The sequence below is a fragment of the Syngnathus scovelli genome, chromosome 10, assembly GCF_024217435.2.
Source record: "Syngnathus scovelli strain Florida chromosome 10, RoL_Ssco_1.2, whole genome shotgun sequence".
In the NCBI taxonomy this organism is placed as follows: Eukaryota; Metazoa; Chordata; class Actinopteri; order Syngnathiformes; family Syngnathidae; genus Syngnathus; species Syngnathus scovelli.
The window spans coordinates 15,737,081-15,751,501 of NC_090856.1; the positions used below are offsets into that span (position 1 = coordinate 15,737,081).

The following is a 14,421-nucleotide window of genomic DNA, read 5'->3' on the forward strand; positions in this document are numbered from 1 at the left end:
AACAGACAGACACTGCCTTCCTCCCTGCCTGCTTCCCTGCCTGCCTCCCTGCCTGCCTCCCTGCCTGCCTGCCTCCCTGCCTGCCTGCCTCCCTGCTTGCCTCCCGCCCTCCCTCCCGCCCTCCCTCCCTCCCTCCCTCCCTCCCAGTTTCCCCGATGTAGATTTGACATGCGTGTGCCATGACTGTGTCAGCCTACGTCAACAAATGCACCGAGGACGTCAGCACCACTAAGAATATCATCACCCGGGGCAACCAACGACCCTGGATGACTGAGGAGGTACGTCAAACGCTACGAGCGCGGAACTCTGCCTTCAAGTCTGGCGACAAGGAGACACTGAGGACAGCGAGAGCCAACTTGAACCGTGCCATCAGGGTAGCGAAGCGAGACCACAGTCGAAAAATTCAGGATCGTTTCCACGACGCCAACAACACCAGGAGTATGTGGCAAGGCATACGGGCGATTACAGACTACAACTCACCCTCCCCCCCCGGTGGGTGAAGTTGATGCTGACTTTCTAAATGGTCTAAATAACTTCTTTGGGAGGTTCGAGGCACTAAACGGCACTCCAGCAGTTAAAACTGTCCCCCATCAGGAAGAGGAGGTACTCTGCCTTGACTGCGCCGATGTGTTGAAGACCCTGAGGAGAGTCAACCCCCGTAAGGCCCCTGGCCCCGACAACATTCCTGGGCGTGTGTTCAGGGAATGTGCAAGTCAGCTGGCTGGGGTCATCACAGACATTTTTAACACTTCGCTGGGCCAAGCCACAGTGCCAGCGTGCTTTAAGACTGCCTCCATCATTCCGGTGCCGAAGAAACCTCAAATCACCTCATTTAATGATTACCGGCCTGTTGCACTGACTCCGGTCATGATGAAGTGCTTCGAAAGGCTGCTTAAAGATCACATCGTTTCCAGACTCCCCCCATTATTTGACCCGTTCCAGTTTGCCGACCGGCAAAACCGCTCCACTCAGGACGCCATCTCCTCCGTTCTTCACCTGAGCCTGGCTCACCTGGAGGAGAAGAACACCCATGTTCGGATGCTGTTCCTGGACTTCAGCTCAGCGTTTAACACCATCATCCCACAGCATCTAGTAGGAAAATTGGAACACCTGGGCTTCAACACCCCCCTTCGCAACTGGCTGCTAGACTTCCTCACCAACAGACCTCAGTCAGTCCGGGTCGGACAGAACACCTCTGATGTCATCACCCTCAGCACAGGCTCCCCTCAGGGCTGCGTCCTGAGCCCCCTGCTGTTCACCCTGATGACACACGACTGCGTCCCCAGGTTCACCACCAATCACATCGTGAAGTTCGCAGACGACACAACGGTGGTGGGGCTCATCAGAGACAACAACGACCTGGACTACAGAGAGGAGGTGGAGCAGCTGGTGGGCTGGTGCAGAGACAACAGCCTGATCCTGAATGTGGAGAAGATGAAGGAGATCATCGTCGCGCGGACAGAACATTGGACTCCGGTAAACGCAGAGGTGGGGGGCTTTGTATGTATGTGCACGAAAACTGGTGCAACAATGCGACCATCGTAGGCAGCCACTGCTGTCCGGACCTCGAGTACATGGCAGTCAGGTGCCGGCCTTTTTTCCTCCCGAGGGAGCTAGCTGTTGTTATCGTCATTGCTGTTTACATTCCACCCGACGCTGACGTAAGCACGGCACTCTCTCTCCTGCTGAGAGCTGTGAGTGAACAACAACGGGCTCACCCTGATGGCTTCCACATTGTAGCGGGGGATTTTAACAAGGCCAACTTAAAGACTGTTCTGCCGAATTTCCACCAGCACGTAAAGTGTGCTTCACGAGGTGAGAACACCCTGGACCATGTCTACACCAACATCAAACATGCATACAGAGCTATCCCCCTCCCCCACCTCGGGCAATCAGACCATCTGTCCCTCCTGCTCTTCCCTGCCTACACCCCCCTCAGACGCAAACTCAGACCCACCTTAAGGACCATCACCTCCTGGCCTGAGGATGCACTCCACAAACTCAAAGACTGTTTTCAACGGACAGACTGGGACCTGTTCGACCACCAGGAGCTGGGGACACACACAGACACAGTTCTGGGCTACATCCAGTTCTGCGCCAGCAATGTGACTGTGACCAAAACCATCCGGGTCTTCCCTAACCAGAAACCCTGGATGTGCAGCCAGGTCCGCTCTCTCCTCAGAGCCCGCGACACCGCCTTCAGGTCAGGAGACAGAGCTCTGTACAGCGCTGCCAGAGCTGAGCTGAGGAGAGGAGTCAAACGGGCGAAAGCGGACCACAGAAAACGCATCGAGTCCCACCTGTCCAGCAACAATGGCCGCAAGGTGTGGCAGGGCATCCAGGAGATCACCAACTTCAGGGGCAGTGCCGCTCAAGTCGAAGACCAAGGCGCACAGCTGGCAGAGGAGCTAAACAGCTTCTTTGCTCGGTTTGGAACATCCCAGCAGCACTCCCCTGTCCCTGCCCTGCCCCCTCCCCCACCCAGCTCTGACATCACTCCACTCACTGTTCAGGAGCACAAGGTCAGAAAGGTGCTCCTTACAGTGAATCCCAGAAAGGCCACAGGCCCGGATGGGGTCCCCGGCAAGGTGCTGAGGGCATGCGCTGAGGAGCTCGCCCCCACCTTCACCACGATCTTCAACCGCTCCCTGGCCCTAGCAACCGTCCCGCCCTGCCTGAAAACCTCAACCATCATCCCAGTGCCGAAGAAGTCGGCCATCTCTAGCCTGAATGATTACCGGCCAGTGGCCCTCACTCCGGTGATCATGAAGTGCTTTGAGAGGCTGGTTCTTCAGCACATCAAGGATTATCTTCCCCCACACCTCGACCCCCACCAGTTTGCATACCGGACCAACAGATCCACAGAAGACGCCATCGCCGTAGCCCTCCATTGTGCGGTGAACCACCTGGAGCAGCAGCAGAGCTATGTCCGGATGCTCTTTGTGGATTACAGTTCGGCATTCAACACCATCCTCCCGGACAGACTCACCACAAAGCTGGACACTCTCGGACTCCCCTCTCTCACATGTGCCTGGATTAATGACTTTCTGACCAACCGACTCCAGGCTGTGAGAGTTGGCTCCCGCCTCTCCTCCACCCGTACGCTGAGCATCGGCTCCCCACAGGGCTGTGTGTTGAGCCCCCTCCTCTTCTGCCTCTACACTCATGATTGCAGACCGGCTCACAAACACAACCGGATTGTCAAGTTCGCCGACGATAGCACTGTGGTCGGTCTCATCTCCAATGGCGATGAGGTAGCCTACAGAGAGGAGGTCCTGGAGCTGGTCGACTGGTGCTCTGAGAACAATCTCGCTCTGAACACCAAGAAGACCAACGAGCTCATCATAGACTTCAGAAGACACAGCCCTGAGCCAACTCCCCTCTTCATCAACGGCGAGCAGGTGGAGAGGGTCCACAGCACCAAGTACCTGGGCGTCCACATCTCTGACCGGATCTCCTGGTCAGAGAACATCACCACCATCGTCAAGAAGGCTCAGCAGCGGTTACACTTCCTGAGAGTCCTCAGGAGGTACAACCTCAACACCGACCTGTTGCTGACCTTCTACCGATCTTCCATCGAGAGTCTACTGACCTACTGCATCGTAGTATGGTTCGGCAGCTCCACCGCCGCTGACAGGGAGAAGCTGCAGAGAGTGGTGAAGGCAGCCCAGAGGATCATCGGCCGCCCTCTCCCCTCCCTTACGGACATCTACACTACCCGCTGCCTCAGCAGGGCTAAGGCCATCTCAGCGGACAGCTCCCACCCTGGCTCCGCCCTGTTTGACCTGTTGCCCTCTGGAAGACGCTACAGGCAAATGAAGACCAGGACAAACAGACTCAGAAACAGTTTCTTTCCCCAAGCCATAGCCGCCCTCAACTCCAGCCGACACTGATGACACTTTCCTCCTGCACTATTACTGCACTTTGTCCGCACTACTGTTTCTGATTATTTCATCTACTTTTCTACTAGTCGATTACTTGACTGTTACTTGTGTCTACCTCATGCACTGGATGGAGGTCTCCAATTTCATTGTACTATGTAGAATGACAATAAAGGTTTTCTGATTTCTGATTTCTGATTGATTTCTGACTTCAGGAAAAACCAGCCTCACCACGCTCCACTGATCATCAACAGCTCAGCTGTGGAGGTGGTCAGCAGCACCAAATTCCTGGGGGTCCACATCACAGAAGACCTCACCTGGACTATGAACACTACGGCACTGGTCAAGAGGGCACAGAAGCGCTTGTACTTCCTGCGGAGGATGAGGAGAGCCCACCTGCCCCCACCCATCATGAGGACGTTCTACAGGAGCACCATAGAGAGCATTCTGACAAGCTGACTCTCTGTGTGGTGTGGAGGCTGCACCGCCTCCGATTGGAAGAACGTGAGGAGAGTGGTGAGGACAGCAGAGAGGATCATAGGGGCTCCTCTTCCCTCCATTCAGGACATTTCATCTCAGCGCTGCATGTCCCGTGCCCGTAACATCATCAATGACCCATCACACCCCCACCATGGACTGTTCTCCCTGCTGCCCTCTTGGAAGAGGTTTCGCACAATCCGCTGCAGGTCCACCAGGTTCTGCAACAGCTTTTTCCCTGCTGTCATCAGACTGTTGAACATTAGAACTGTTGAGCTCTAAACTGAACTCTGCATCACACATTCACAGAACTGTACTTTATGACACTACGGAACTCTATCTTGCACTATCTCGCACTACCAACTTTACTGAACTTGTGTAAACCCTTTAAATAGAAGTTTAATACATGGTTTAGCATTCCTCTGCACACTCTTGAATACTGTTTTGCCTACTTGCACTATTGCATAATTAGCACTGCTGCACTTTATACTTATTTGTAATATATATATATACAGTATATGTATATATATATTTTCATAGGATATGTTACTTCTATTCAACTGCAATATCACTACTTTGTTGTAAGCCGTGTGCAACGAAATTTCGTTTTGTATGCACCATGTGCAGACAAGATGACAATAAAGTTTGTCTAAGTCTAAGTCATGTCAGGTCAGCTGTCTGGAGAGAGAGAGAAGTCAGGACCTGCGGGCGGACCACCACCGTGCCACCGCCGCCATGACGGAACTCAAAAGCAAACTCCATGAGGAGAAGCAGAAAAAGTTAGCCGTTACCAGGGAGACATTACTGCGGCAGCATGAAATGGAGCTGATGAGAGTGATCAAAATCAAAGATGGAGAGATCCAGCGACTGAATGCCTTGGTCCTCAGCCTGAGGGACGGCTCCATGGACAAGGTGATCCGCTCAATCCGTGTCTGACTAACCGCACGCCACGTCGGGCTCCAATGCGGCCGCTACCGTATTGTGTAGCTTGTCCCCAGTAAGCGTCGCGGCGCTCCGTTGCGGTCTCAACGGCCCGATGTGGCGCAATGTCTGCTCAGGTGAGGAGCGGGGGCGCTTTGCTGGCGGAAGTGGAGGAGACGCGGCGGTGTCGGGAGACCGAGCGGTGTCGCCTCCACCAGGAGCGCGGAAGAAGCCCTGGCAGCGGCCCAGCAGGCCTGGCAGTCCCGAGCGGCCGAGCTCCGATCGGCTCATCACCAGCATCGGGAGGAGCTGAGCCGAACCAAGAGAGACTGCGAGAGGGAGATCCGCCGACTGGTAGGACTGATCAGATGCGCGGTGCGTGGCTATGTTCCCAATTTCGTTGTATACCTGCAGTGCAATGACACCTAAGGCATTCTATTCTATTCTATTTCACAAGAAGAAAACGTCCGGTTGCTCGCTTCGCTTTTGTCACAGCAATGGTGTTCTAGTCGATTCAAGATAAAAATTGGCCGGTTGCTCTCTTTGTTTTTGTCACAATTCTGGCAAATGAGTTTGCCCGCCTGCCTGAGCGCTCCCCGTTTGTACATCCAGATGGATGAGATCAAGCTGAAAGACAGACAGGTTAGTGTTTTGGATAAATCCCTGGGGCCGGCCACGTCCACCGCCTTCAGCTGCAGACTCAGGCTGCCGAGCAGCAGATCGCTGCCCTGAGGGATTCCCAAAGGGCGGGCCTAAACTACCCTGGAAGTGGGGTCAACGGCGCTACTAGCAATCCTCTTCATAGCGTAAGCCACCTCATCACACACTTGCAGTACGCATGACTTAGTTCGTTGCTGGAGGAAGGTAGCACAAAAACAGTTTTGAACTTTGAACGAGTGGTTGTGTGTGTGTGTTGCGGGGCGTTTTCAGTCTCAGGAGGATCGGGACACGCGAAGGTTTCATCTGAAAATCGCTCAGCTCAGCGCAGTCATCAGGAAACTGGAGGATCGAAACGCCCTGCTTTCTGAAGAGCGCAATGAACTGGTAATTTATTGACGGCACGCTTGAAGGTTTGCGCTACGTTTGTTGCGCGCCATCCAGCGAGGCACCCATTGCGCTTGCTTATTAGTTGAGCGGCGCGGCGAGTCGGTTGCCTGGTAGATGTCTTTTATTGGGAGCCAAAGCCACGATTCCGTTCAAACCGATGCAAAAGGAATGGATACGTTCTGGCCCGCGTGTTGTGCGTCTTTCGCATCCCGCACTTCATGCTTGCAGCTTAAGCGACTGAGAGAAACAGAAAGCCAGTTTCTGCCACTCCTGTACAAAAACAAACGCCTGAGCAGGAAGAATGAAGAACTCTCGCTGGTGCTGTGTCGCCTTGAAAACAAAGTGCACTTTGTCACCCAGGAGAACGAGGAGATGGCAAGCTTGGTAAGTCGACGCGGACAACGGCGGCGTGCCAACAGAGTCCACTGAATTTGTGTTCCACAGAGAAGGCCTAGTTCGCTCAATGACCTGGAGCGCGGTTGCGGCCAGCAGGACGGTGAAATGGAGTTCCTTCAAGTTGTGGAGCAGCGGCACATCATCGACGACCTGTCCAAGGTCTTCAGGCAGGCGACTCGGTGCACGTACGGCAGCGCCGCGCTCGCTCGCTGTCGCCAGGAAACCTTTTCCGTCCAAAGCTTGGCCGGCGGCCGCCATCCAAAAAATTGGCCCCTTAAATTCCGACCTTTCAAGCAGGAGCATTGTGCGCACGCGTTTGAACACGCTTTAGACTTGTTTTGCCGTTTTCAGCAGCTCAAAGCTCCCGTTTTGTCAGCGCCTTTGCCACTCGCTGTGCGCTGAAAACGACGGACTCGCCCGGCTGCTCAGCCCGTCAACCATGAGCCGCGAGCGCGACGTCATTGTCCGTAGGCAGCTAGTGGCAAAATGCACCCTGTTAGAGTTGCGCTCGCTCCAACTTATTTTGCAAGAACCACACGGGAGACAAGTAAGTTCTTTTGGACACCTGCAGGTGGAGAGTCCATCCGTTGTACGAATGAAGTCTGACTCTCGGCTCCTGCACGAGCATTTTTATTAAGAGAAACAGGGTGGGTGTAAGAGTGGATTGAATAGAGAAAGCCCTTGACCTCTAGTCAAAACATAGCAAGGGATGTTTTACGACTTTGTGTAGGAAGGGATAAGCGATAGGGATAAATAAGGGATAAATAATATTATTTATTACAGGTTGCAGTCAAAGTCAAAGCAACATAATCATACGATAAAGATAATCTGGAAAACCCTGACACACCCTGTAGTTGTCACTTTTGGAAAAGACGAGCGTCCCTCCAATCATCGCCGGTGACGGGTTTTTCAGGCTCTGGAGACAGGACCTCATGTCAGAAATGTCATCGTGAGTCGCGTTTGTTTCTGCGCCGGAGCCGTTCGTTCCCTTTGCATCCAAAGAATCTCAAAGGCGGATTATTTGTGTCGACAGGAGAGAGATTTGCTGCTACGATACCGACGTCGAGAATCTCTGAGGAGGAACAAAGCGTGAGGTCCTGCAAGGTGAGTCTGTTTGTTTGCGGCTGCTTGGTGTTGCGCAAGATGAAATGGCCTTTTTCTCGCTACCGTTCCTCTCGTCGATTCATCGTGAGGTGTCGCTTCAGTTTGTTCAGAGAGATGTTTGCTTCCGCGCCCGCAGGTCATCGAAACATTTTACGGCTACGACGAAGACGTGTTGGTGGACTCGGACGGATCGTCCTTGTCTTTTCACACCGACAGAACCCCCGACACGGAACCCGAAGAGGTAGCCCGCCATTTCTGCCAGCGTATTGGCGCCAAACATTCCTCTTCAGCCTGGAATCGGACTCGTCTTTGCGTCGCGGGTGCTTTGTCGCCGGTCTGACTGATTCTGGTACTAGTGCTGTGTTGCATTGGTGTGTGCATGAGGAGGCGGAGCTTCGCTACCGCCAGCTGACGCAAGAATATCAAGCGCTGCAACGAGCCTACGCTCTGCTAGCCCAGACCAGCGGAGGGGACTACGACGCCGAGAAGGAGATCAAGGTGGCGCCCCTTCCCGCAACCCCCGGCCGGGTCGCAGCCTCCCCGTTCTCACCCAGCCTCGGGTGTTCTCTGGTCTGAAAGGAGGAGGAGGAGCCTCCCTCCTCCTCCTTTCAGACCAGAGAAAAGCTGATGGTAGTGTCAAACGCACCTCTTTCAATAAGGTGCCCCCGGCTTCCCGGTAACGGGTTTGTCTTAGCCGGGTTCGGAGATTCGTCCGTAATCTAACCACCCGAGTTAAATTAACTCCACCGGAATCAATCTAATTTCTGTACGACGCCAATCCCTCTCAAGTCACCCTAAGCTCGAGCCGAGTAACTCAATTCGAGGCAAGACTTCGAAGTGACCGCATCGTATTGATGGCTCCCCGCTAATGTTTGAAGTTCTTATTATGTTACGGATATTTTTAGATGTCTTTGTTAAGACCTCAGGGATTCGTTTGTATAGCGCACCCTAGCACTAGTTTTGCCGAAGTAAATGTCTATATGGGTCCGTTCTACTTGGTCGCTCAAGCAGCGAGCCGACCAACTTGTTAATTCGAAAGAGAATCGAATTAATAAAAGTGTGACAATAATAGCATTTAAGGAGAAAATTAATGCACTTTACGTTATTAATTCTAACTTCTTATATGTAGATCTAGCACTTAACTGTCGGAGTGCTTCACCCCACTTGATTGCTTTAAAAAGAATAACAACTTTCTTAAAACGAATAAAAATGTCTTACTCTATTTAGATTTGTAATTAATTTGGAAGGCAAGTCTATTTTTCGATCGTGTCCTGTTTAACTTTTGACGCGGCCCGACAAAATTAAGAACTGGGCCGCGCCCGACGGACAATCGAAATACTTTTATCCTTCACCAACTCAAATGATCTATTTTAACCATCGTCGTTATTTTATTTAGAGGAAGTAAATTTTCAAACGAATTCACTTTTGACGAAATTCACTCTTCCCTTAAATATCTACGAAAGTTATTTAATTCTCTAACATGTTCGGAGTTACTTTTTACGCGGCCCGTCAAAAGGGGAAACGGGCCTGCGCCCTTCAAATAATTAAATTACTTTCAGTTCTACACCAAACCGATAATCCGATTCAAACACTTCCGTTAATTTATTCAGACGAAGCAAACTTTCAAACGGATTGAAATTCACTCGTGTCTCAAATAACTACGAAAGTTATTCAATTCTCTAAAATTGTCTGATGTTACTTTTATTTATTACGGTCCTATGTTATACCATAATAACCCCCCGCACATTAATCAAATTGTCAAATCAACCCCGAACCATCGATTGTACATTCAGTACAAATCAGCGCACAACAAAGTAGATGAATATACACAACACATTTATTGAAGAAACATGAAATAGAATTACAAATCTTAATCACTCCAGAAACCGAACAATTTCACCCACTGATACCCGTGTTAATAAAATCATTCAATCCCAGAACAATTCGATTGCAAAACACAGTTCATGAAAGAGGGAATCAATTTTTAGCCAAGCAAAGAAATCAAGAAGTAAAAATCACATTTGTGCTTCTCCAAACAATTTATGTCACGACACTATTCTCATAGTGACGGGTCCCTTGATCGAATTGACTAACAATATTGCTTTAAGCTGTTACAGAATACATTTTTAGCCAAGCAAAGAAATCAAAAAGTAAAAATCACATTTGTGCGTCCATGCGTGACTCACAATCCGACACCGTGTTCCTGTTTTATTTCTATTTTAACTTGCTTAGCTTATTTTGGCCCCTTTTTTGGTCTCATGTTTTGGTCTGGCGCCATCTTTTGGACAAATTTGGAATTTCAGCTCTGCCAATTTATTCCTGTGAATAATCCATATTTTACCATTTGCACCATCTCTTCCCCCCATGTTACATGACAGTAGAAATGGGTCACTATCAAAGCAGAGTAGCAGATCTGGAGTCAGCGCTGAAGCAACAAGGACAGGTAAGCTTATCAATGAGCACACCTTTTTCTCAGACAAAATAGCTACATTCTTCAGTCACTCATTCGTCTGGCATTACTGGACCAACCCCCCCCCCCCCCCCCCTGAACGTGGCTGGGAAAATGCGGAGAAAAGCAAATGTCATTTTCCAGTCAACCAAAGAATTTGTGGATGAAAATGACACAACATTTCAAAGCTGTCCACGCGTTTGTCTCTTCTAGAATGTCAAGTGGGTGGAGGAGAAGCAGCTGCTGCGTCAGAGCAATCAGCAGTTGGCCGAAAAGGTGACGGAAAGAAAGGCGCTGGGCGGAGTCGCTTGGCGTCACACCCGTCCGGAAGCCCCGCAGATGAGGTCTGACTGTCTTTTCAGGTCAGGCGGATGGAGGCGGAAGAAGCGCGTCTGAAAGAGCACATCCAGGATATCCGAGACCAAAACGAACTGCTTGAGTTCCGCATCCTGGAGCTGGAGGTGGGAAGACTCGCACAAGCGTGTTGAGGCCAGAGATGTGACGGACGGACGGACGGACGGACGGACGGACGGACGGACGGATGGATGCATGCCTCTGCCTTTCAGGAGAGGGAGTGGCGCTCCCCCGTCTTGAAGTTTCTGCAAGTCCGTTTCCCAGACGGCCTCAGCCCTTTGCAGATCTACTGCGAGGCCGACGGCGTGAGCGTACGTAAGGCGTCCCTCGCAACCCTAACCTTAACCTGAGGTCCCAGAACACCTTACATTGCTCCTTGCGCCTTTCCCCAGGACATCGTCATCAGTGATCTGATGAAGAAGCTGGACATCCTGGGCGATAACGCCGTAAGTGTATGTCGAACTCCTTATGTTCGCACTCCACGAGACTCGGCGGCTCAAATGTGACTTTTGGAAGGCTTTGCGCTGAAAGAACCTTGTTGACGCTGTGCCTTTGGGCTCTTGCAGAATCTCACCAACGAGGAGCAGGTGGTCGTGATTCACGCCAGGACCCTTCCCACCCTAGCCGAGAAGGTAACGCGCACGTCCACGCACGCTCTCGCATTCTGCTTATGTGACAGCAGCCTTTCCTCAGTGGTTAGAATACATCAAAGTGACCAAGTCAGCACTTCAACAGAAGATGTTGGACATTGAAAGTGAGAAGGTAGACAGACACGCGACATCAGCCAAGGGGAACTCGGGGCAATGTGCCCCAACAATTCTGACCTTGAGCTGTGCTAGGATATGTTCTGCAACCAGAAGGGCTACCTGGATGAAGAGTTGGACTTCAGGAAGCGTTCCATGGACCAGGCTCATAAGGTAAGCCGCCCTCAAATCTCCCGCCGGACCACTGATGGACGAGGATTGCGGCCCAGAGGATCATGGAGCTGGAGGCCATGTTGTACGAGGCGCTACCGCAGCGGGACTGCCCCGCCACGGACGGCGAAAAAGCCAGCCACGCTGGCGTGTATGACGTGCTGACGGCGGATCAGAGACAAGAGCTTAGGAGCGCCGTGGACCAATGGAAGCGAGCCCTGATGTGGGAGTTGAGGGAGCGCGACGCTTGCATCCTCCAAGAGAGAATGGATCTGCTGCACAGCGCGCAACAGGTAAGGGCCCAAAGCCAGCCCGGCACTTACTTGCACGCTTACTGGCTTTTGAAGGCTACTTTCCATTTGTCCGTCCTAGAGGAACAAAGAGCTGAAAGAATTCATCGAAGCTCAGAAGAGACAAATCAAACAATTGGAGGAGAAGTTTCTGTTTCTCTTTCTAGTCTTCTCCTTGGCCTTCATTCTGTGGCCCTAACACCAGCTGGTGAGTGAGCTCCAGCGGCACCGCACTCGACACCTCCGATACACTGCCAGCCGGTCTCAGACGTTGGCAGACGCTCCGATGCCGACGTATACCCCCCGCCACGGTGACAGAGGCACCGCGTCACACCGGCGCTCATCCAATCAGAAGGCAGGAAAGGCAAATTCACATGCAGGGCACTCTTGAACCAGAAGAGAGCGCCACAAAAAACGGTTGTTGCCCCAAACGCGCACTAAAAAGGGTCAGAATAACAAGAGTCCCACCGGCCAGCCGGGGCCACCCGTCCATCCATTTCTTCAGGGGGGGAAAAAATTGGAGTCACCGGTGAGTACATTTTGCATTTAGCTCTGCTTTTCTGCTTCTGTCTTCAAGTGTGTGGCATCCTGCGACCAAAGATTCAGCCAACCCCAAAGCGGTTGACCTCAACGTCCCACCACCATTCCTACCAGAGCAGGTGACGTGATGCTTTGGACATCCTTCCGTCTCAGATGCCCAAAAGTACTCTTTGCCACATCTGCGGCAATACGGTGTCTTTTCAAAGGTGCAAATAAATCCAGCGTGGGCGGAACACGCACGTCTTCGGTTTTTCCCGCTTTGTTTGTGTGACAGCTGTTGTGAAAATTTTACACAAATAAAGTTGTATAGTACAGGTTTGGCCAAGCCGCAACTCCCGAACCGCATGCGGCTCTTTTATGTTCATATCAACATTTGTGTGTGTGTGTGTAGGTGTGTGTGTGTGTGGGGGGAGGGGGGTTGTGCGTGTTGGCTTCACTTGAGTTCAATTTAGTATTTTCGTCAAAAGCGCATGTGGTGAAATTCCACAAAGTAGGATGGGCAAACACATTCCAGTAAACTATTAGTGTCAATTGGGCTCTCGAAATGGCAGGGAAAAGATGCACAGCAAAACGAAAATATGTAGATGAACACAGGACGTTTTTATCAGAGTGGGAAAGTTTCTATTTTTTGTTGAACGTGATGGCAAACCATTCTGCCTGATACGTCAGACCTCAGCGCATTTCAAAGATTCAAATCTTCAGCGCCATGCACTTCAGCTCACTCCATGCTAACATTGATCAGGCGTCGAACCCGCAACATCATGCTTAAGAGGTGGACATGCTAACCAGTGCGCCATTATGTCAACGCATAACAACTGTAAATCTACTAAACAAAACAGCGGTTGCTATATGACATCTGCCGCGTGTGGTCACGTGACAGACGTCACGTGATGGGCAGAACTTCCGCCGGAATTCAAATCCGCGGGGAGAGTTAACTTGTTTAAAAGGGAGTGGGCAGAAGAATTATTTAATTTATTTAAATCTATTTGGAGTGTGCGCCATTATGTCAATGCATAACAACTGTAAGTCTACTAAACAAAACAGCGGTTGCTATATGACGTCTGCCACGTCGTGGTCACGTGACGCGGACGTGACGTCGACGCCTACTTTACATCCCACCGATCACAGGACCCCTCGGCTGCATAACCGCGCCCCCTTCCCAACCAATCGGATTTGCTATACGCGAAAACTACGCCAATGGGCGGAACTTCCGCCAAAATTTAAATCCGTGGGCGTGGCTCGCAACAGGAAGTAGGAAAATGGCGATGTTGACAAAGACACAGCGGATGGTAACATACGACTAACAAGAGAAATATTTTTATTTTCTGCTTGCAACTGGACCGTCCAGAGCGTACACGGTAAGTACAACTAATCGTTTTTAAAAAGAAGTACTTTTGTTGCCCTGAAAAGCGAGTGAGTGTGGCGTTTGGGGGGAACGTCGAATTTCGACGATTCTTTCTGGTCAACGGTTGTAAATGATTGCGTTGATTAAAAAAGAAAACTTGATGTAACTCTACTTTTAACTGCCGTTTCAGATAAGCGGGTATTACGTCGCAGTCATGTGCCGCGGATATGACGTAATTGGCTGAACTTCCACCAAAATTCAAATCTGTTGGCGCGATGGCCGTGAGCCACTGAGCAACGACGAATATCAACAGAAATATCTTTATTTTCTGCTTGCAACTGGACCGTCTACAGCGCACACGGTAAGTAACACTCATTGTGTTTAAAGAGATTTACGTTTGTAATAGCAACGTGTAGCTGAGGCGCTAGCAGAAGTGTAGCCGCGTTGCGTTGTACGTGTGAATATTGGTCCAGGCGAAATGTTAATGTTTAATTTCATTCCTTTAAGTTCCACGGTGTTTGTTGGCTGCAAGTTTTCCACTGCAAGAAGAGGCTCGTATCATTGACCAGGAGCGAGCTACAATGGTGAGTAGCCATAACATTTATGTTAAACACTTCCTATTTCATGTCTAACAGTACTTGATTTAACAAATAACCATAAATAAATACAGTGTGGGCACTGAAGTTAACATATGTGATTATAC

At 50.9% G+C, this 14,421-nt stretch overlaps 1 protein-coding gene across 1 annotated transcript; it reads left to right on the forward strand.

Annotated features, from left to right (window-relative positions):
• Nucleotides 1-10,824: 10,824 nt before the first annotated feature.
• Nucleotides 10,825-12,690, forward strand: LOC125973496 (janus kinase and microtubule-interacting protein 3-like). Its single transcript, XM_068652251.1, has 7 exons — nt 10,825-10,940; nt 11,022-11,075; nt 11,196-11,261; nt 11,323-11,391; nt 11,469-11,546; nt 11,603-11,836; nt 11,916-12,690. Exons 2-7 carry the CDS (start codon nt 11,043-11,045, stop codon nt 12,030-12,032), a joined length of 597 nt encoding a protein of 198 aa, XP_068508352.1. The 5' UTR covers nt 10,825-10,940; nt 11,022-11,042; the 3' UTR covers nt 12,033-12,690.
• The last annotated feature ends 1,731 nt before the right edge of the window (nt 12,691-14,421 follow it).

Excerpts from the sequence above, each read along its gene's own strand:
- LOC125973496 (XM_068652251.1), top strand. The coding sequence starts at position 11,043 with ATGAAGAAGCTGGACATCCTGGGCGATAACGCC. Across the intron at positions 11,076-11,195 it reads ACATCCTGGGCGATAACGCC|AATCTCACCAACGAGGAGCA; the intron begins GTAAGTGTATGT and ends GGGCTCTTGCAG. Across the intron at positions 11,262-11,322 it reads TTCCCACCCTAGCCGAGAAG|TGGTTAGAATACATCAAAGT; the intron begins GTAACGCGCACG and ends GCCTTTCCTCAG.